A 24,341-nucleotide genomic window follows, 5' to 3' on the forward strand; every position below is an offset into this window, starting at 1 on the left:
AGAAACCACAGAACTTGTCTACATATATATAAAGCAAGCAATCCCAAGAGAGAGAGAGAAGATAATGATGGTTTTTGTCGTACAATATTATGATCTATGAATGAATGAGGTTAGCTTGCACGCAGAGAAAGCATTCAAATTGGAGTCATTGTACTCAAAACTGTTGTGCAACGGTTTCATACGAACCTGAAAGAAACCCCAACCTCAGTCGCTGTCTGTGTGCCCCACTGGGTCAGTGGATGCAACTATTAATTGGCCCCACCTTCTTTGTACTGGTCCCTACACATCCACCACTTCCCAATTCATATCTCATCGACAAGCCATTTTCTTTCCTCAGCCCCCAAACATAAACCTCGTGCCCTATGCGTTCCCATATTCTCAATTTTAAATAAAAATATCCTCCCCCCATTTATTTAATCTAATCTATTAAAATAAGAATATCATTATCGGACATGAAGAAAAACAGAGATTTGGTCTAAGAAGGGGGTGAGAATATAGATATTTTTGGATGGGTATGATGAGGTGGGACCCAATTTACAAGCAATGAAATGTTAATTATTCTTGTCGTCGTTTGTTGAATGTCCGGCTGATGTGGACCGGTAATGATGGTTTGAGACAGCTAGGGGGACACCACCGGTCACTGTGAAAGAGGATCTTCATCTTCGTCCTCTTCACATCTTTCATTCATTTTTCTGTTCTATTCATTCATTTACTCCCACACACTAAATAATCTCACACCTCATTTACCTCTTCTATTATTCTAGTGTGCATGTATATTTATATATCTTTTCAAGCATAAATTTAAAAAAAAAATTGTAAAAGACTAATAAAAGTTTAAACTCAAACTGTCAGATATAACTCCTTAACTCATTCAAACATGAGTTCAAATATGGTATTAATTTATTACATGAAACACGTTGTGGCTGGTACATACATATACTCAGTTATGTCAGCCACCTCACCAGTCAGTCATCACTCACTAATTCTCAATTCATCAGTCAATTTTACTTTAATGGATTTGGGTCTTTTGGCCCTTCAATTTGGGTACCCGTGGTCCCTCATATCCTGAATCTGATCATGATAAATTATATTCTGCCTACACCAAGTGACGTGTCTTAACTTCCACTTATTCAATGGAACTCTTTAGGTTGCCACTCAACAGACATAATTTCCTATTGTAGTCAGTTCACACCAAAACCAATGTTTTTTTATTTTCTAAGGATAACAAAACAATAAATTCTTTTTACTAACAAAGCTTAGGGTTATTATTTAATTTTTATATGGTGCTGCCTCTCCACTAGTTCAAAAATTTGTACACCTGGATTTATATATAAACCATATCCATTGCTGATATGATGGCTTAAAAATGATCTCTTAACATATTGTTGCAACTTGCAAGTTAAGTTTGAGCAGCAAAAAATAATTGGCATATATGAATTCATATGTTCCTTAATAAGTACGTAACTTAGAAAACATTAATTTTAGCTGAGTAAGAATTATACATGGACACAATAGACCACACTCACTGGACCTTATCGTTGAAAAATAAAGCACAACGGACCCTCACTTTTCCAACATAAATTAGCTAGTAAAACAACAGACTCGATCGGATTCTGCTGATCAACCAAACACATGGCAAACTTGTGTTTCGATCCTATTTTTTGTCGATGCAGGACCAAATGATTAGTTTCGTCTGATTGTTTATTTGATTGATCTACAGCTAATTAATTAGATTTTCCTCACATGTATGGCGCTTAATTAATTTGTCGCTTAGCTGGTAGAAAAAAAAGTACTCTCTTCCCTTTTTTCCACAAGCGATCTATCTGTATCTTGGGACTCGTTCTTTAATCAAAACCTAAAAGAAAGTTAACAGCCATTCTTTCATTTGTTAATTTTTAAGCCTTGATTAAATAAGTTGTACGGCACTTTTTTGGTTCTACAAAGAAGACATGAACATGCATTCCACCCAAACAATTCATAACATAATAAATTTTAGCTTTGTATTCAAATAATCGAAATCGAGTTTAAATTATAGGCGAAACAAATATGGCATGTGATAGATGGTCAGAAATACTAAGTAAGTTAAACATCGAAGGTGCTTTTAGGTTTTAAGTTTAACCCTGATCAGAAATATGTAGCCAAAAAATTCAAATTTGTTCCTGAATTGGGTGTTTTATATATGGCTTCACTAATATTAAGGAGCTGGAATATTGAAGTGGACGACGGAGAAACAAATTAGGTAGCACTTCGTCTGATTTTTTAAATAATTTTTACAAAAATAAAAAACTTATTTTCATTTTTTAGAATTTATTTAAAATTGTGTTTGGCCCACATTTCTTTCTTAGTAAGAATATCATAAAAAATGATAACTCAAAAGGTAACTATAAAAATAGTTAAATTAATTCCTAAAAGATATATTGGTCATATCAATAGTCCTTAAATAATAAAATTATACTTAAGTCTCTTAATGACAATTGCTCGTTAAATTTGTCCCTAAAACTTTATTTGATTGATCCAATTTTGTGTCTAAAATATTTGGCATAAGGATTAATTAGACTCAGATCTACATTTGGAGATTTTGAGCGCAACTTTATCATTAAAAACTAAATAATATGATCAGCCCTATATTTTTTTCGAGATTAAATTGCCTATTTATTAAAAAGAAAAACAATGTTACCATGGTTTTTGCTGTTATTATCTTTTGAAGAATATGTAAATTAGCAAACAATGATTGAACGCGCTTCCAGATATCCTTTGGATACTGTGAAAATTTAGTCTTTGTTACATCCTGTGCTGTTTCAATAAGTTGATTGACATAAGCCTGTGGTTGAAAATTCATGAATGATGATCGTTATTAAAATTCATTAAGTTAATCAAATATTGGTTCAAATTTTCTGGTGGGTCATGCATTGTATGCATGGGTGGGTTACATGCCGGTTGACTAGTCAAACCTATATCAGTCAAAGAAAACACAGATGAGAAAAAGAAAAAGTGACTAGGAGATGGAAACTGTGCCCAACATCTCAAGGTACAATACACACCGTAATGTTTTTTGTATTGCCATTTCCGTTAATAAAAGAATATAGCATTCACACTTCTTACATCCACAGAATATGTGTCTATGGTTGCAGTTTAACTTGATGCTTGTCGTATCATTTGTTAAGTTTTATTAATCATCGCTAGCTTAATTTGGACTGCATAATAATTAACATGGGATACGATATACTAAAAAAAAGTGTGTCAAAAAACTTGAGCCTAACTTACTCCTAAAAATTAACTCATAAGAAAAAGGACCACACACAAAATTACAAAGAGTATTCTAATCCCATTCCTATTAGAAGACATTTTAACAAAGTAAAAATATATATATATATATATATATATATATATATATATATATATATCTATTGCAGGAATTGAACTATTTTTTAAATCTTTTTTGTTTCTTAATTATAATAAAATAATACATTATTAACTGAAAAATTATTTTCTCTCTTAATTGTTAATTTTTAATTGAAGAGATATAAAAAATAAATAAAACAGGTGAACTGAGTTCTCATTGTAGTTATTAATAACATTGCAGTTTTTTAAACCGTTATATTTAGTCATATGCTAATTTTTAATTAATTGATATTATAATCACGTATTATCTTTAATTATACAATAGTTTTTCAGGAGAAGGGGAGGAAATTAGCTTCGTTTCTGTTGATTCATATGTCATGATTAAAAATTAAATTATACTACAAAGTCACAATACTTAAGTAGTGCTACATGTATCTCGTTTTTCTCACTTTCTGGATTGTACCTATCTCTTTCACTTCTCGTGCAGTTACTTCTCTTCGTCACCAAAGTTCAATTCCAACGATCTGAAATTTATGGAGAGTCCTGCTGAGTGGGTTGATGGCGAACTTTATTATTAGTCCTGCATTATCATTTATAATTACATTACTGATTATGGAAGTAATGAAGAACTATAAACTATTGAGTATCATTTAAGTTAAAATCATATCCAACTTCAAACACGGTTTTGAAAAGCTGGACACAGCCACGGATTCGTGTCACGAGTGAATATAAACTCTAGGATTTTAACTCTCTTCATACTGAAAAAAAAACTATATAATTATTCATTAACAAATACAGAGTTACATATATATTATTCTAGTAAATTTAATTACTACTACAACACTTTTTTTTTCATTTTACTTACAGCAAATTTCTGTTATTTTACTTATTTTTTTAATTTTTCTGTCTTATCATATTATTCATTATATATATTTTTTATTTCTCACATGTATACTCTAATGAGCATATAAACATAAAATTTCGTTTTTTCTGTTAAGGTCAAAATCAAATTTCTTTGTAATACTTACGTGCTGGTGAGTGTGAACGTCGAAGTAGAACAGCGGGTGTTTGAAACAATTGCGGGCGATAAAAAAACTGAAAAAGACAGCGGCGACTAGCAAGTGGAAGGGACAAGATCGGATTGAAGAAATTCTAGTTATAGTATACTTCTAAAGTAATATTTAGGAAATTTGATGTTAAGGATATTAATTAAAATAATACTAAATATACCCATATTCTTTGTGACTTTTTTTAAAGATACATTCAATTAAATTACACAAATTAATAAAAACAGTTAAAATTAATTAATTTAAAAAATATAACGAGATGAAAATTTACCTTTAATTAATGATTACTTAAGATAAATTATTATTAATATTTTTAAATTAAAAATTCTATAAAAATTATAAAATGCATTATAAAAAATTAAAAAGGTAGCTAAAAATTTGTTTTTTATTTGAGTGCCGTATCTTACGTTATGTTATATTGTGATTGAAATGGAATAATAAGAATCTGTCTTGAGATTGGAAGTTTTAGGATGTGGGAGGCATGAGATCGGCGAGGAGATTTTGTTGGTCGGCGATTGGTGGGGCCCTGAAGATGATGCAATATTTCTGTACCGAACACGTGGCACCAACACCGCGGCTATGAGACGAATATTGCAGTTTACGAGGAAAGAATAACGTGCAGTAGATGGCAATACACGTTTCACGTTTTCAAATTTTTTTTTTTTTTATGGATTAAGATGAACGATTAATAATTAATTTTATTAAAAAAATATTTATTGTATTTTATGACTCTGATATAATAATTATATTTTTTATAAAAAATTTATTTATAAATATTTCAAATTAATTTTTTAAAAAATTAAAAAATTCTTTTTTTATAGCTATTAAAATATACATAATTAAATTTATTTAAATAAAATTATAATATTTAATATTATTTATTTAATAAATTATATCATTATTTTAAAATATTTTATACATTTTTATTACTCAACCTTGTGCCCTTCGGCCTTATTGTTTGAGTGGGCCTCTCAACTTATTCCATTTTAAGCCAAATTTTATGTAAATGTATACAAAATGTGTAAAATAAAAAATGATTTATTATTAATTTAGATTTTTTTATATTTATGAAATTTTCAAGTTTAAATTAATAATAGATAAATTATTACTTTTTATTTTTCACATTTCACTATAATAAATTATTTTTTATTTATTAATATATTTTCTTTTCTATCTTTCTGTTTGATTTTTATGAATTATATTGATCAGTTTTATGTGCCAGAGTTAAATCATAGTAACGTTCTAATTGAGGTCACTCTTAATTGAATCAAACCACTTATCTTAGTTATTTTCGTGATTCTTTTGTTTTAAATTAATACACCAAAGGAAATATACATTAAGAGATAAATTGTTGCTTTTTCAAAATATAAAATAATAAAATTTTGATTTTAGATAGACAAACTAAAAGGGGAAAAAAAAAAGATAGATGATCCAAATTTAGTTCCTAACTGCTAAACTTATAGTTGGTCACTTGGCTTATGTTTTCTCAGCTAAAGTATAATCGGTATGTTTTAACAAAATTATTAAATTTCTTTTTTAAAATTATCAGTTAAAAATTTAAAATTGATTAATTGAATTAAAAACATTTAATAAAGTTAGTTATTAAAATAGTTAATAAGTATAAAATAATAAAAAATAGCATATTAACTATTTAGTTAAAATAATTGTATATATAAAACTCAAATCTAAGATCATTAATTAAACTAAAATAACTATGTACGAGTTGGTCCATATGTTTGGTTGTTATAAAGTGCATGTTAAACAGTGTTTTAATTTTAAAAATACATTTTGAAAAAGGTTGTAAAAATATTTTTAAAAATAAACTTAACCAATTGAATTTAATTTATTTAAAATAGTTTGTCTAAAATAAAATATACCGATAATTATTACTTAAATGTAAACGATTAGTAACCAACTTTAAAATTGATTATATACTTAAACTGAAATTTGTATCATGATTTTAATTATTAATTTTTCAATCAGTGGCTATAAACATATATTTTATCGTCTAAAATATACTCTCACTTTAAAGCGATTCAGTCCTGGCCAAACTTGAGCTATATTTGTTGTAATATGGAGTGATATTCGTTGTTATCGAAACAAAAATGTCCTAACGAAACATATGGCAAAACAAAACCACGTCGTATTATGAACTGAGAAAAAACGAGGGATGTTAATTTGGTGAATGGTGATAATAGTCTCGGGGACAAAATGATGAAGGTCAGGGAAGACACGAATGAGGAGAGTCCACGTCATTGTTGATGAGTTTGGTAATGAAATCATGAATGAATATCATCTTATTTGTTGAAGTGATACTAATATGGTTTTTGAATACTCATATGGACACTATGATGAAAACAAAACGGTGTTATAATGATCTCCGTTGTTCATCATTATTGCTAACTTCCAATGACAAACTCCAAACTCGTATCCTTTTGATGACTTATCTCTGATGTTCAACGTGGCCACTGCCCTAATGGCTAGAGCAAGTCCACGTACCATTGAAAATGATCACCATGCATGACGGGTCACACCCACGAAGCCCTTTTTTCCTATAATAATAATAACAATAATAATACGTTTATTTGATGAAACTTCATCAAACACCAACCCCGGATCCCCCACGGGTTGCGAAGAGGTACTATAATTACTCCTGTATTGCCAGAATCTAAATCAGAACATAAACAACCAACATCAGGTTAGCAAGTGTTTGATTTCTTAAAAGTTTGTTTGGAGTTAATTTTTAGAGAAAAAAGGGTTTCTTTAAATTATTTGTGTTTTAAATGAGATTAAAAAATTAACCCTTAATTCATAATTAAAAAAATAAGAAATAAAAAACAATTTATAAACTAAGTAACCCTTAATTACATGCATCGATTGTATGAATAGAGTTTAGGATATATTACTGTTGATGCGAAGAAACAATTGGCGGAAAATGGATATTGTATTAGGTGTCGGTGCAAGTTGTTTCCATCATTATTTTTTAATTGGATTGGTTTGTTTGCGTCACTTCAAATTTTGTGAGCCAAGCATGCGTGCATGTATGTTGTCCCTTTCGCAATATTTTATACAAAAAGGAAATTTTAAAAGGTTTGTGGAATGTTGAGTGAAATGCGTACAGATCTACAGCACAAACCCGCATGTGTATCGACTCGATCGTTTTAAAAATCTTCGTTCAAATTTCTTAATGGTTCCACTTTGTTTGTTCTATCATTTTGTAGCATAAAATGTAGTCATGTTGCCAGAAACGTTAAATCACATTATAATTAAGAACAATTTTTGGGCTGTGTTTTATTGACGCTTTGCAATCTAAGCAAGCGTCAACCTTATTGAATGCAAACCTTTTCTGTCTTTTATATATAGTGCATTTTTGTATTCATTATACCAATTTTTAACATGTGTTTACAAAATTAGAACAACCTTGTACGCAATTATAATACTTGTTGATATGACACCTAACCAGTGCATAAAATAAATTAGTCGTACAACTATGTATATTCCATTAGATGACATGTGATATACACTGCATTTTTGTTTTTTGGTCAATGTGATATATAGTGCATGAATACCATGACGGAAATCCTGTGAACGTTTATCATTTCGTGGGCTTCTAGTGTCAGTGGAAGCAACAGGCCCATGTATATTTTTGTACCATTGATATGGCCCGTGTAGCTTTCATTATGGGTTTGTTATCGAGGAATTTTTTAAGCTCAGCAATTAGTAATGGGCCTTTATGCAAACCTAGTCTTTTACATGTAGATAATCGAGATCTTTTCTCTGACAAAAAAAAATTGTAGATCTTTTTAGTATTATAAGAATTTGGTACTAATTGCAAAAGTGAAATAATTCATGTAGCAACACTTTGGAGATATTCCCACCCAGTTATAGCTCCGTGTATGAGCATGCATTTGTGTGATTGTGTCTCACTTCTTTGGGCTAATCTCTTAATTTGCATCTGGCAATAAATTCTTCTGTATCAAAACAGTTATAAAGGCTAAATACAAAAGACATTTCAACTAACCACATGATTATTTGGTTTCGTGTTAATCTCCTATTATTTCACCTAACCAATGCACCAAACTCAATTTTTTTTGAAGGTATAATTTGAGCATTTTTTTTAAATCCATCATGTTTGGATAAGTAATATGAACATCGATGGTTTTGTGATAAAGAAAAAGCGCTTTTTTTTTCCTCAAAAGCTTTCTGAATGGGTAGTCCACCAGTGAACTCAGACTTTATGGGAAGTTTTAAAATGGTGGATGACGATAATTTAAGATTAGTGGTTCTGAATCAATGGACAACTTAAAAGTAGAAAGAAAAGGAAATTAAAAATTGACATGGATCTGATCTTGAGATAATAACAACACTTGTACGGTAGAAATTATCAATTAATAAGTGGAATTTTCCATTTTTATATGTCCTTCATTACTAAAAATACTTTTGACGTGTGACTTTTTTTTTCCTTTCACATTTTTCCGATAGTAAATAATCTAAAAAATTACTTTGCTTTTTCTGTTTCCCTTTTTGATAGACGTTTTTCGTTATTTCGTATTTACTCATGTCCTTTTTGTTATATTTTCTTTTTTTATTTATTTTTGTTCTCAAGCCAAACAAAATATCATGTTCAATAAGTCTCACGAATATTTCATCATAAATTGCAATTATTCACTTTTATTAATCTTTTATTTTCCATTCATTTTTTTCCTACAGCCAGCGATAACTCGTATTTCTAAGTTGTTCATCTATGCACAAATATAAGTAGTCAATGTGACTATGTGAACGCGTTATTCCACGAAACTTACCCCGGAACAAATTGAATCTGTTGACTATTTGATTAAACTAGTAAGAAAAATACCGAAAGTCATTAGCAACATGCACTTCCTCAATTTTTTTTCGAAAAATGGCAACATCTTTAAGTATATGAAATTAATTTTGTCTTGAAATGTCTACGATAATATACAACTTTGGTTAAAATTAAATTTACTTGTCATTTGAATTATTTTATCGGGTATAAAATATTTTTTTTGTGTAACTTATTTACTATTTTATAATGAATGTATTATACGGGTATATTAGAGGGGAAAAATAGAGACACGGTTTTATTTTAAATTAAGAGGACTAGTAACTTATGTTGATCTATAATTTTTTATTTATTTTAAATATAAAATTAAAGAATATTTGTTATAAATAAAAAAATTATTTTTTCTGCTCTTTTCGCTTAAAGACTGCTGTCAAACATACCGTGTAAATAAAATATTGATAATTTCATGCTGTGGTAGCCTTAGCCTTAATTTTCATTGTAGAATAAAAAAACTCATTATAAAATAAATTACAACCATATAAATATATTCAAAATTGAAAGCCAAACCCGGATTTCCTGTTTTACATTTTATTAAAATATTTTTTCTTAAATAAAAATAAAAAAAAAATTGAGAAAATCCAGGTCCCTAAAAGCGAAATATCACTTTGTTGACGCGGGATGGAAGCATTCAAGATAAATGAGACATGAATGAAATAAGATCATTAAATAAAGTGCCTTCTGTATAGAGACACACACTGTGAAATCAGTTTAACCACACTGATACTAATTTTAGAATAATGACATTTTTGTGGGCGTAAAATAGGGGTGAGAAAGAAAGTGGTAAAAGAATGTAATATTAACGTCTCGACAAAAATGTAAAAATAATATATAATAAAAATAAATTTTAAAATATATTTATTGATATTAAATAATAACGTGATAAATACTTAAATTTTATTACATTATTTATGCAAACTATAATATATTGTCATTCAATGAATCGACCACACATGTCAAATTCATTAAAAACAAACGGAATGCATAAATTTGTTTATACTAACCTTTCAACTTCATAAATCCTTGTTATTGCCCATAAATTTTAATTTTGTTAAATCAGAAGCATATTAGTTATATTTATACTTTTTTATTATTTTTAGTAATGAGCGAGAAATCTAATATATATAATTAACAAGTATCAAATTTTACTTTCAGTTTATTTCAATTAAATTCTGAATAAAAATAAATATTATCAATCTCTATACTATACTGTAATATATTTCTTTACGGTATGGGATCATATTGGGGGATATGAAAAGTTTGTTTATTTCAATTTCACATCTTTATTCAATACATAAATATGTAGTTGATACATTATGTTGCTGGGGTAAAAAAAACACAACACATCATAAGGAGAAAAATTAACGTGCTTGTAGATCTAAATCAGTTAAAAACGAACGTGGCTTATCCTTGAATGGACAACAAAACTTCATAACATTTTCACACACATATTAAGGTCTCTTTTAAATTTATGCAATCAATCAATTAAAATTTTCAAAATGTTTTAATAATTACCTGTAACTCTTTCTGTTTTTAGTTTATAACTAAGATATTCTTACAATATTCCCGCGAAATTAGTCCCTAAATTATAATGTTAAAATAAATATATATAAATAACAAAATGATAACATGCATGGTAATTAAAAAAATTATCTTCGAAAAGAAAAAGTAATCTCATTTTTAAAAAAATTAATAAAAATAATTTTTTAGACAAACTAAAGTAATCCACTATTTTACCCAAAAAAAGTGATCCACTACGCATTACGCCATTGACGGCTAAAATTACAGGCTGTTAGATTATGATATATGACCGCACCGTCACCGTGCGCATGCGTAGTACCGGGCAAGGTTGGGAATTTTGCCTATGCTGAGAACAACAATCGCTTATAGCTTCTTATATATTTATATATAATTTCTCCTACTTTTTCCTTTTCAACCGGACTTTGCGAAGCACTGAATTTTTCCGATTCTAATTGCCGCTGGGAAGGGGAAACTGAAACCAGAGTGTTCAACTTCTCCAAATTAACCACGCTTCAGATCTAAAGAGAGATCCATTTTCTCGATGATTTACGAGAAAATGGAGCAGTTCATAGATAACTTGCCGCCGATGGATCTGATGCGATCCGAGAAGATGACCTTCGTTCAGCTCATCATTCCCGCTGAGTCTGCGCACCGAGCCATCTCCTATTTAGGCGAACTCGGTCTTCTTCAATTTCGAGACGTAAGTTCTCCTCCAGATCCGTTCTCGCTTCCTCTAGATTCCGCGCCATTTCCTATTTTCTTCGCGTTTTTTCTTCTTTGCTTTGGTGTTTGAGGCGTTCTCTTAGCTGAATGTGGAGTTTTCGTGTTTGCTGTTGTGCATGCTTGCGTAGCTTGTATTAGTTGTTCTTTTGTTTGAATGTTAGTTGAATTGAGTGCGGGCCTCTAGAAATGACGAAAATGCAGCATCGCTGGATTCAATGCAGAATGTAAATTTGTAGGAATCGAGTGCTGACGAGTGAGCGTGGTTGATTTCGATGTTGAATCCTTCATGCTGAAAGGTTTATGCTAAATGATCCATCGTTTAAGTGCATTTTTTTTAAATGTTTGATTTAATTATGGTTTGAGACTTAGGACGTGTGGATTTAGTTGCATTACGGGCTTCTTGACTATCGTGTTGGTTATATGGATTATGGAGCACGTAAGATGTGGAGTAGACGACTTATCTAAGTTTGATAGTTAGATTCTGAAGCTATGGAATTTCTTCATCCTTGTTAAAGGTATTTATTAAATATTAATATTGTCTTGTCTATTTGGTTCAGAGATGATGAGTGATGACTGCAGTTCAGGTTTCAACTTGCATCGACCTACTAGATCACTGCTCGCTGTTGAAACTAGTTTAATTGGTTTCTCTTTGAAGTTAGCACATGTCAATGTATATTCAAACACTGTTGATATTGGTGAATTCCACTTGTAATTCAGGACATAATGGTTTCATTTATGGTTGACTATGTACACTGCTTAGGTGTTATTGTGTCAGAGACTATTTTTGTTTGTATTTGTTTTTTTATTATTATTCTGTCATTAGAGTCTTTTTTAGAATGTTATAAGAGGATACTCTGCAGTAGTTGCTTTAAAATTGTGGAGAGCTGTCTACACGAGTGAGAATTGCTGTACGTACGTCTTGAGAGTGGTAGCACTTTAGAGTTCACAATCTAGGCTGTGCATTATCTGGATTTACAATTTTTTTATGTTAATTTTCCGGTTTTGATCTATCCTCTCATGCACTTGCACTTGGAGAGACTAAAACGTCTGCTTGTTATTTTTTTACTTTTTAATGTTGTATCTATATAATATCATGTACAGTACTGTCTAACGGTCCCTATTTATAAAGATATTTTGGGTGGCAAGTTTGAAGGCGTTTTAGGAAATATTCAAACTCTTCAAACTAATTATTTCCCTGAACCACATATAGTATAAGTACTTTTTGGCCATCTAAATTTTATGGGTTGGATGTTGGTGGTGTAAAAGTTTTCTTTGATCTTTCATCATTGCAGTTCTCATGGACATTTTTTTCTTGTTTGCAGTTAAATGCTGATAAAAGCCCCTTCCAGAGAACATTTGTTAATCAGGTGATCTTCATTGCACAAAGGATAATTCATTTCATTCTGTATACCCTAAATTTTGGCACCTTTTTGAAATGGTAGCTCACTTGTATAATTGTGTATATAACTATATATTAGTCTACAGTTGGGATTTGAGACTTGTCTATACGGGCAGTTCTTGTAAGTTATAACACCATGTCCTTGTGTGGTTGCGTTTAGAACATGGCTTGCTTGTTTAAAAAGCAAATTGAAAAGGCATAATTAATAAAGTAGATTACTTCATGGGGATTGTATTGTATTTATCCTCAAGTAGGTACTACTTTGGAAAGTAGTTTGCGTTTTTTTTTGGGGCCAAGGGGGGAGGTGTTTCTTTTTTAGAAATTGTGTCTGCTGAGTATTTTGTGTTTTGAAGTTTATATTTGAACCAAATTGTTATCTATATTCAGAAATCATGATTGTGATAATGTTTTCCTCTATCCCCTTAGTGCTGATATTTAATGCACTTGTTTTAGCAGGTAAAGCGCTGTGCAGAAATGTCAAGAAAACTACGATTCTTTAAGGATCAAATCAATAAAGCTGGCCTAATGTCATCTTCTCGTACCGTATTGCAACCAGATATTGACTTGGAGGATTTAGAGGTCTTTTTCTGTTTTTTATTTTCTTTCTATCAGATATGATTAATCTATTATTATCTTACGGTTAGCATTCAAGTTACATGCTACCAACAGATGACACGATGTTGTAACTTGAGTTGGTTGTAAGCACCCAGTTGCTTTCCAGTTTGCTCGAGGACTTTCTCTCTTGAATCTGACTATATATGTTCTGTTGGACTTCTTTTTTTACCAGATTCAACTTGCTGAGCATGAACATGAGCTAATTGAAATGAACTCTAATAGTGACAAACTTCGGCAATCATATAATGAACTCTTGGAATTCAAGATTGTATTACAGAAGGTATTTTTTTTCCTTGGATATTTGGTGGTGAGGATATTCCAGGTTAATTATAAAGTTTGAAGTGTCTGAGTGTTCCCTGTTAGTTTGGTTACATCAGTTTATCCTGTATAAGTTCAGTTAGCAAATAATGGTCTTTCAGATAATAATTTAGCATAGTTATATATATATATATATATTTTTATTTATTTATTTATTTTTATTTATTTTATTTTATATGTTTTCATTTTGAATGTATTTCATCAAATTCCATTATTATAGTTGTTCATAACTCATGCATGCATCCTGTTCTTTTAATGAATAAAATGTTTCCTCTACGGGTTCTGTCATGTATGTGTGATACAATTTTGTGGGTAAATTTCAGGCATGTGGTTTTCTTGTTTCAAGTTATAGACATGCTGTTTCAGATGAGAGAGAACTGCAAGAAAATGTATACTCAAATGATGACTATGTTGAGGCAGCAGCTTTGCTTGAACAGGTTCCTTATATCATCCTTTGCTGAGAAGTGCCAATACTGTTACTGGTTTTTTAAATTTATTTCACACTGTAAGTGCACTATACTAAATTCTTTGTGTTACAGGAAGTTAGGCCTCAACCATCGAATTCATCTGGTTTAAGATTTATCTGTGGGATAATTTGTAAATCCAAGGTTCTTAGGTTTGAAAGGATGTTGTTTCGTGCTACAAGAGGCAATATGCTTTTCAATCAGGCACCAGCTGATGAACAAATCATGGATCCTGTTTCAACTGAGATGGTATTCTTCCTTATTGCTTTTAAGAAGATTGATGATTGGGCACTTTTTCCCCCTTCAATTTATACTGATCATTTTGACCTGCATGTTCTTAGTTGGTTTATATTCCTGTTGATGTATTCTCTGTCTGCACAATGACTCAGTCTCGGATTTTCTTTTCAGATTGAAAAAACAGTGTTTGTTGTCTTTTTCTCTGGGGAACAAGCAAGAACAAAGATTCTGAAAATTTGTGAAGCATTTGGTGCAAGTTGTTATCCTGTTCCTGAAGATATTAGTAAGCAGAGGCAAATAACTAGAGAGGTGAGTGAGCTCTGGGCTTCGGAAGATGTTACTTTTTTGCCTCTTCAATTGTATATGTCATTTCTTTATGACGGGCAAAGTGGCTCAAGACAAAATTGAAGTTTTTCTTGCTACAGTTAAATTGAGATAGAATATTGTTGTTATTGTTTAGGCTAAATACTTGACAAATTCACATATTGCTCTTGGACTATGTCCTTGTTTTTTTTTTTGTTAGCATCTTATTTTTACCTATCTAAGTATCCAGGGATCTTGTTTTGGAATCCTAGACGTTTTGTTTAGATGCTCTTTAGTTTTTTAGTATGTTTAGCCATAAACTTTTTGGGAGGACTTTTCTAGCAATATTATTCAGGATTATCAGGTAATATTAATGAAATAGAAGTAAATTTTACATTCAATTGAATTAAACTCTACCCTGTGCTTTATGTTGTTGATGTTGATTTATATTTCATCTTTGATGACTACAGATTTGGAAAGTTGGAAATATATGGCTTATCATTGAAAAGTTTGTTTCTTGGGTTCAGGTTTCATCACGTCTTACTGACTTAGAGGCAACTTTGGAAGCTGGGATTAGGCACCGGAACAAGGCTCTCACTTCTATTGCAGACCATCTGGCAAAATGGATAAACTTGGTAAGAGTTTACTCCTGTATGTCTTTTTTGTCTAAGATATTTGTGTTCTCTATGTTTTAACTACAAAGCGTTCCTAATATCCAATCAACACGTGCAAGTAACAAGTATCTATTTTGAACCAATAGATCTCATCCTTATCACCTTGTCCTAGGTAAGAAGAGAGAAGGCTGTGTATGATACACTGAACATGTTAAATTTTGATGTCACAAAAAAATGTCTTGTTGGAGAGGGCTGGTGCCCTATGTTTGCAAAAACACAGGTATTTTTGTTTAATTTCCCAAATATTTGTGGTACTGAAAACATCTTTGATATACATTATCTAATAAAGAGATTGCCTTTAATGATTTTCCAGATGCAGGAGGCACTGCAACGTGCAACTTTTGATAGCAATTCACAAGTTGGCATAATCTTCCATCCAATGGATGCAGTGGAATCACCACCTACATATTTTAGGACCAACACTTTCACAAGTCCATATCAGGAAATTGTTGATGCATATGGGTGAGCCTAATTAATACTGACTGTGTTTGGTAGCAACAACATGAATACTTTAATGTCTTGAAGTAGATTTTGTGGCATGTTTTATAGTGCATTATTTTTCTTGAAGTTAGAGAATTGCATCAGAATATCCCTATGTCTGATTAATGTATGTACTACCTCTAACGGATATTATTATTTTTTGAATAGATGCATTTTCCCAAAAATGAAACTATATTTGGAAGTCTTGATAAAATATTTCAGTTTCTTACTTATCTCCTAATGAACTTAACAACTGGAATTGTCTTATGGGGTAGTTGCCTCTATCCCACCTTTTTTCTGTTTGTAAACTTGTTTGTTGATATGAATTTCTATCCAAGAGCTTTTGAAATTTAGTAGTTAAATCATGTGGTATGACTATGATATGTTTTACTTAATGTTGTTTGAAGTATTTTATTTATGGAATGATTCTAAAATTGTATCATGGCAGATGCAAATTATCTAGCTTACTAGCTATTTCTTCATAGGTTTATAATAAATTCAGGACAACTGATTAGATTCCTAATTAGCCTTTCTGCTTGGCAGTGTTGCAAGATACCAAGAAGCAAATCCTGCAGTTTACACGACTATTATATTCCCTTTCCTATTTGCTTTGATGTTTGGGGACTGGGGTCATGGAATTTGTCTCTTGATAGGGGCTTTGGTTCTCATAGCACGTGAAAACAAGCTCAGCTCACAGGTAAATTCTTTCTAACTACATGACAATAAAGTAAATTCATGCCATATATATATTACAAAAAAATTATTTGAGATATATTACACGCGGAATGTTCTTCCTTTTCTTTCTTACTTTAAGTAGGGTAATGTCAACTAAGTTTTTTATTGATTTAACTATTATTTCTGTGCTGTTCCAAATATCTTGAAAATTCAAATGTTTTATTGAAATAACTCTAAATAGTACGTGCGAGTGCAAGCAGACTCAAAATATCCTTTACTTTTGCTCTCCTCTTGGCATTGCTATTTATACCTAATAGTTTTGTTTAATTTTTGCCAGAAACTTGGAAGCTTTATGGAGATGCTATTTGGCGGGCGCTACGTGCTTCTTTTAATGGCACTATTTTCAATCTATTGCGGATTAATCTACAATGAATTCTTTTCTGTTCCTTTTCACATATTTGGTGCATCAGCTTACAAATGCCGGGATACTTCATGCAGGTGTGTTCTATTTGTATCTTAGCATGTATAATGTTGTTGTTCATTCAATGTTTTCTGTCTTAAAATTTAGATATATGGCCTTACTTATTGATGTCATATGTTTCCCTTTTCCCAATTGTTTGAGTTTCCTTTTACAATCAGTATTTTTCAATTATTACTAAAATTTTTATTGCTTATCTATATTCTATACGTGTTACAATTGTTGTATTATTTGTTTTAATGTTTATTTTGTTTGTATTACTTGTTTTTGTACATAAAATTGATGCAGCTTTTAACAAGTAAAATGAATTGAGGTTGGATTTTTGCTAGAATCACACAGAATTTTTTTTAATGATGTTTTATTTTTAATATTTATTTTAACAATTATTTAGTGAATTACCAAACCATGCATAGCACAGGCATGGGAAGTTAAACTAGTTTTGAAAAAGTGAAGGTTAAAACTTCTTTTCAATAACTTAATGCTTTTTTGTATCCTATTTGATGTGGGCATGACACTTAGTTGTGCATTTTGAGCAGCAGTGGGGTTGGGTAACACGTTGTTTTATTTTCTAAAATATGCCATATTGGCTGTAGACATATGGTTGAAGTAGGTGGGTTTTTTGCCAAAGATCATACGTCCAAGCTTTAGTACGAATCCCTGGTGTACCAATATTTTTTTTTAGCTTAAGTAGAAATGTTAAGTCAGGTAATTGTGCTGCCCTTGTGCTATCGACCACCACAATAAGGATATTTTATTTTGAAACCATCAAATGTATTTGGCAATGGTTCTAGAGGAGTTTTCTTGACTGCTATATTACCATGGTTTTTATTGAAGACCATTTAATATATGTATACAATGTTGTCAAGATCGCGATCTAAATCATGAGATTGCACGATCTTGCAATCTTGCTCAACCTTCACGATTTGATTCGCAAACAGGATTGGAGTCATCTAGGATTGCGCAGGATTGTGATCTTCTCATGTAAGATTATGGGGATCTGCAATCGGATCCGATCAGATCCCAGTGTTTGAGTCAAATATAATGACCCAGTTAAAACATAACACGTTTTCCAATAATTTTTGACCTGGTTAAAAAATAACCAACTCTGGGTGTTCTGTGCATGGGTGGTTCGTGTTTTCTGTTTTGGTGCTTCATAAGCTGCTGCTGTTTGCCTGTTTCAGTTGCACCGTTCACGTTTTTTGAGTGTTTTCTGTTCTCTATATATATTGTCAGCTATAGTTTCAGTTTTGTTTCACATTTGGCAATATAGATGAATTTTTATATCTCTTGTTAAAAATACGCCTTTCAATATAAATCTATGAGTGAGGTTAATTTAAATAAAGATTTTAATTGTTTTACTACCTAAAAATAATTTTGTTAAAATTAATTTTCAACTTTATTAATAATATATTATATATTAAAATAAAATAGTGTAATAAAACCTTTATTAACTTACTTTTATGTAAAATGGTATAAAATTATTTTTTTTAAAATTAATGAATATCATATTTTATAAAAAAAAAAAAACCTATTAAACATTATAAGCATCTAAATTTCACCTATCTAACTATAAATTCAACACTGTAAACTAGAGCTAATACTTCGGTGTTATTTACTGCAAAGTACTATTTGTACAATTAAAGTTGGATAACTTTTCTTGTTGATCTTTTTAATTCTTAAAAAAATGTTCTTCCATTTATGTTCTGTTATGTGTTCTCTCATCTCAATAGGGCTAGTTTAACTAATTATGTGTTATATTGGATCTTAAATCTAAAACTTTTAAGTTTATATTTATCTAAATTAGGTAATTTAGATATTAACTTTTTATCTGTTGTTTTCTATATTTATATATCTCTAAGTATAATTTTACATATTCAATAAGATTTTACGATCTATCTTAAGATCACACGATTTACGATTATTTACCACCCTTCCAATCCTACGGATCTATTAGGTAAGATCCCGATCTTGACAACATTGTATGTATATATGTTTCTCTCGGTGTGAATTCCCCATTACTGTATCATATTTTCCTCTTTACCTCACCAAGGCAAGGACTAGCAAGCAATGAGTCACATACTCACGTTTCACTCAAAATTATTTACCTTCATATCTATGTTACCCAGAATAATCTCTTTCACTGTTGCACTATTTGGTTTTGCTTTTACATCTTGGAGCTTGTTTTGTTGAGCAACAAGATTTTAACATTGGTGCTGTGTGATTTTTCATCATTCTTCACCTTTTATCAGGGATGCGCGTACTATTGGCTTAGTCAAATACCAAGATCCTTACCCATTCGGTGTGGATCCCAGCTGGCGTGGAAGTCGCTCAGAATTGCCTTTTTTGAACTCTATGAAGATGAAGATGTCCATTCTGTTTGGCGTTGCACATATGAACTTAGGAATTATATTAAGTTATTTTAATGCTCGTTTCTTTGGAAACTCACTGGATATGAGGTGCCTCACTCTTTTGCTTGGTCTGTGCAGTTATTCTATGCTATCCTTTGGGTAGTCGATTTAACTTAATCTTTATGTTGCTATTAGGTATCAGTTTGTACCACAGATGATTTTCCTTAACTGTCTATTTGGGTATCTTTCCCTTCTCATTGTTGTTAAGTGGTGTACTGGCTCTCAAGCAGACCTTTATCATGTAATGATATACATGTTTTTGAGCCCCACAGACAATCTTGGTGAGAATCAGTTGTTTTGGGGGCAAAGACCACTTCAGGTATGAATCTGGTCCCTTTATTCATTATTGCTTAATAAATTGTTCCATTTCCTAGTGTTTTGTCATTCTGAATTACTGTTCTTGGTGTGCAGATTGTGTTATTGCTTTTGGCTGTAATTGCAGTTCCATGGATGCTCTTTCCAAAACCTTTTATACTAAAGAAGCTTCATACTGAGGTGCCACTTTTACCTGTCTTGTGTATGGTTTTCTTGTTTGAAAGTTTGTAACGTTATTCAACTAGTCGTCTTTATTAAACATACTTACCTACATGTAGATATGCTTGTGGTTTGAGTTTTCCCTTTTTTTGGGCTTTGACTTTGTGTAAGGTTGCTTGAAAATCAATTCTCCTCGAGAACCATTATAAGATCAATTCTCTATGGAATGAATATGCTGAAGTGCCTAAACTACTATAACACCCGTCTGTTATGCAGCAGACAGTTTTTGTGGCTATAGTTGGCCATGTTGGAGCAAGTAATTAAGGAGGTGATGCTAAGGTTTTTGCCAATATTATTAATATTTTATCCTGCTGACATTGTACAGAGATTTCAAGGTCGTAGTTATGGTATACTGAATACCTCTGAGGTGGATCTTGAAGCTGAGCCTGATTCTGCCAGGCAATATCATCATGAAGAATTCAATTTCAGTGAGGTCTTTGTTCACCAAATGATCCACTCCATTGAATTTGTTCTAGGTTCAGTTTCTAATACGGCATCATATCTTCGTCTTTGGGCATTAAGGTTTGCTCAACCATGAATCTTCTTTGCCATGACTTCCTATTTTATGGATTCTTGTTCCTTGGTTGATTTTCCTTACTGCTTGCAGTTTGGCGCACTCGGAACTTTCTACTGTTTTCTACGAGAAAGTCCTGCTTCTTGCTTGGGGGTAAGTTTCATTTATAGTGTGTTTCATTAACGTGTGTTTCTGCATTTATTTGTCTTTGAAAGATTTTTGGAACATTAATTTGGTTCTAGAAAGTTAATGTTTACTGTGACCAAATTTATGTCGTAGGATGACAAAAATCATCTTTTGGTGTCCACTTTGACGTCACAATCTTTCAAGTACCAAATCGATGTTCCATAAAATCTTTCATAGACTAAGTTGGGGGTTTGCTCTGTAATTAATTTTCTCTAATACAGGAATGCGGTGTGATTAATTGCACTGTTTCCCTTGTGTTAAGTTATTCCAAGTTCATGATATTAGTATGGAAAAAACCTTGGGAAACAATGGCGAAAAGCTCTTAAAAAAAATTCAATATTTGAATCAGAATTTTTAGATTGTAGTTCAAATTGATAAAAACCTTGGGAGAATTGCTCAACAATAGTTGATCATTGTAGTTGGAGAGTCTATTATCTTATAAATCCTACACTGAAATCTCATATTTTGAATGTGGGACTCAAGTTATGTCTCCCGCATTTGGATCTTAACCGTTTTGGAAAAGATAACGTGTTTATTTTTTATTTTATTAGTGCAACCATCATGAAAAGATATTGATTCTACCTTTAATGCATATTGCATGAGCCACCGGCTAGTTTAGATGAGGTGATTTGTGATTGATACATTGTTTGGGGTTTAACTATTCTTCATTTGTTATGAATAAGAATATTTATTCTTACATCACTGTTGTTTGTAAAAGTTTTAGCCAAATTAATTCATAACTGCATGGAAACACTCTAAGATTGGATTGTAACTTTCAACATTTTAACTTTCAAAATTATCTATCTGTCATGTATGTATTCCTTAGTTGCATTTATACTTCTTATAATCTTGTTCTTTATCTTTAATCATTGATGTCATTCCTGGTAACAAATAAAACAGGTATGACAATCTTGTCATTCGGTTGGTGGGGCTAACTGTTTTTGCTTTTGCAACTGCCTTTATACTGCTAATGATGGAGAGTCTTAGTGCTTTTCTTCATGCCCTGCGGCTTCACTGGGTAGAATTTCAAAATAAGTTCTACCATGGTGATGGCTACAAGTTCAGGCCTTTTTCATTTGCCTCCTTATCAGAGGATGACGATTAATCCATTCATATCTGTCTCAGATTTCTTGGCAAATATATAGAAAGGATATTTACACAAGATGAAAATTGGTAATGTTGGAACCAATTTGGCGGCTGTGGTTGTTAGGTTTGATTGATGATATTCTGCTTGGTATTGACCTAGCAACAACAAAATTCCTGCTCATTTTCCTGTGTCTAGGTGGGGGTTTGTAAGAAGATGACGCTGCCAATGGTTATGGAAGGCATTTGTAACAGAATATTTGCTTTATAGTTTTTCTTTTGTTAGAATAGGAAACGGGAAGAGCTAAGAGAAGGGACTGTTTAGAGTAAATTTTGTAAAGAGGAGCTGGGATCCATCGTAGAGTGTAGCTTTTGGATTTTGGGTCTTCGGTGGTTACATACACACATATACACGATGTAGTGCAGGTTTGCCGGGAAATAACCAATTTCTCTGAAATTTTCTTGTATTGATAATTGAGAAAGTTAGCGTCCCATTCTTTTGTAAGGATTGATCAAAGTAAAATACAGTGACTTGAAGATGAATAATGCCATATGTACGGTTCTTGTGTAATGAGAAGTTGGCAACTTACAATTGGAAATGTTACTTCCAGCATCTGAAATGAAATCTAAATATAAACTTGCATCTGATGGTGAGATCTTTGATTTATTATTTGTTTTGTTTAGTTAGAGTAAATTCACAACTTATGCAAAGACACCTGGATATGTAGTTCGGTTTGAGTCTTCGGTCTTTCTTTGACATAATAAGAAATGAAAAAGTAATGCTTAGTTGCTTTTTTTAATAAATACTAAACATATAGCCCTTTTTCAACTGAAAATTAACACGTTTGATTATTTACTTTATTAATAATGTTATTTTAACGTCTGATTTGAGTGTTTATATTAGACATTATGAATAAATTTATACTATAAATATATAGGATATTTGGTACAAACGTTCAAATTAAGTATTAAAATAACATTGTTTCTTATCTTAAAGTTAAAATTCTTTATCCATAGTTCTTTATCCGTGGTGAAAAAAAAAATAGTAAAATAGTAATGTCACTGGTATAAAAGTGACACAAAAGCACCATGCACGTAAAAGACGGAAAAAGTTAATATCTTTTGGGGGGAAAGTCTTCAAGAGTAACTTCTCTAATTTTGTCTTTTTTTTTTTCTCTCTTTTTTTTGTTTTACTTTTTTTTCACATTCTTAAACTATAAAATGCTGAAGCATTTCAAACAGGTAAACACATGAATAACAACTGAATGTTTGAACCAATAAGCACGCATATAAGATTTGAACATGAAGGGAAAAATATACGTGCTTCCATTGGCGTTAGTGCATATAGGTTCATATCTTAATTTTGCCTCATAAATCTCAAATCGCAGTAGGAGAGGATAAAGTTAAATGCCATATTCATAGGTTTGATTCATTTTGAATGATATATCTGACCAATATCTTTTGATATAAGAGTACGAGCAATGTATGATATTTTACAAGGATTATTTAGTTGACATTGGAACTCATTTTTCAATCCAAGAAATCATTTTGCTAACCAAATACCACATCGACTAGATTTTTTTTAGTGACTAACTTCATAATTTGATATACATTATCAAGTATTATTTTAAAAACATTTTGGTATTCCCAGTATTTATAAGAACATTTTTTAAAAAGAATTATGGTATACTTTTCTAAACCTTTCGTTTTTATTTAACTATCTTTTAAACATTTTGGTATCTATTTAACTCCCTTTTTTGTTTTTTAGATTTTATCATAGAATACAAAAAATTAAAAACAAAAAACTGATCATTTTTGTATTAAGTTCATCTTCAAATCTATATTAGGCTCTGCTCTGCTAGCATTGAACTATACAAGTACAAATCAGCGGCGTGTTGACTCGTCTAATAAGCTTTCCAATCTTTAAAAAAAAAAAAAAAAGATGAGTTCTATTTCAAAATAATTTGTTGGTACAATGCATAATTCTATTATAAATTTTCACTGATATTGATTATCTTTTCCGACCTTGATTTGGTCAAACGCTCCCGCAGTTTAAACTTTTCTCTACCTGAAAAAATGTACAAGCATAAATGTTGAATTAAATATACATAGTATGTGTACCAAAATTAAATTATGTCTAAATAATTATAGAATTGCCTGAAGTATTATTTTTTTTGTTTTGGTCAAGGCCCCCTTTTTTTTGTCAACGCCTAAAGAAACACTGCGAAAATATCGTTGAATCAGTTGACAAATATAGAAATCTTTGAATCTCTCGCATATCACGGGATTGGCTCAAAATTATTTGAGCCAGCAAAATATTGGGCCTGTATTTTATTGATTGTTTTGTCCAATGCCCATCCTGATAAGGGTATTTATTTGGGCTAGCCCATGAAACTTGTGCACGCACTAACCCAAATCCAATCACCGGCGTTGAGACTGATCCAAGTGAGAGAGGGAATCGA

General features: G+C 31.2%; 1 protein-coding gene across 5 annotated transcripts; it reads left to right on the forward strand.

The window, feature by feature from the left end:
* Positions 1-11,030: 11,030 nt before the first annotated feature.
* Positions 11,031-22,586, forward strand: LOC113853610 (V-type proton ATPase subunit a1). 5 transcript variants are annotated; one of them, XM_027484067.1, is made up of 18 exons: positions 11,031-11,488; positions 12,834-12,878; positions 13,367-13,489; positions 13,698-13,805; positions 14,167-14,280; positions 14,383-14,556; positions 14,716-14,853; positions 15,375-15,482; positions 15,634-15,741; positions 15,835-15,983; positions 16,545-16,698; positions 17,014-17,174; positions 19,404-19,610; positions 19,698-19,881; positions 19,974-20,057; positions 20,422-20,618; positions 20,704-20,763; positions 21,697-22,586. In XM_027484067.1, exons 1-18 carry the CDS (start codon positions 11,330-11,332, stop codon positions 21,899-21,901), a joined length of 2,478 nt encoding a protein of 825 aa, XP_027339868.1. In that variant the 5' UTR covers positions 11,031-11,329; the 3' UTR covers positions 21,902-22,586. The 5 variants fall into 5 exon arrangements, with proteins under 5 accessions (XP_027339868.1, XP_027339867.1, XP_027339871.1 ...); XM_027484066.1 differs by having other exon boundaries at positions 11,048-11,488; positions 13,364-13,489; positions 21,697-22,524; XM_027484070.1 differs by having other exon boundaries at positions 11,048-11,488; positions 20,422-20,529; positions 21,697-21,828.
* The last annotated feature ends 1,755 nt before the right edge of the window (positions 22,587-24,341 follow it).

Source organism: Abrus precatorius, unplaced genomic scaffold, assembly GCF_003935025.1.
Source record: "Abrus precatorius isolate BTA unplaced genomic scaffold, Abrus_2018 Scaffold11, whole genome shotgun sequence".
Taxonomy (NCBI): Eukaryota; Viridiplantae; Streptophyta; class Magnoliopsida; order Fabales; family Fabaceae; genus Abrus; species Abrus precatorius.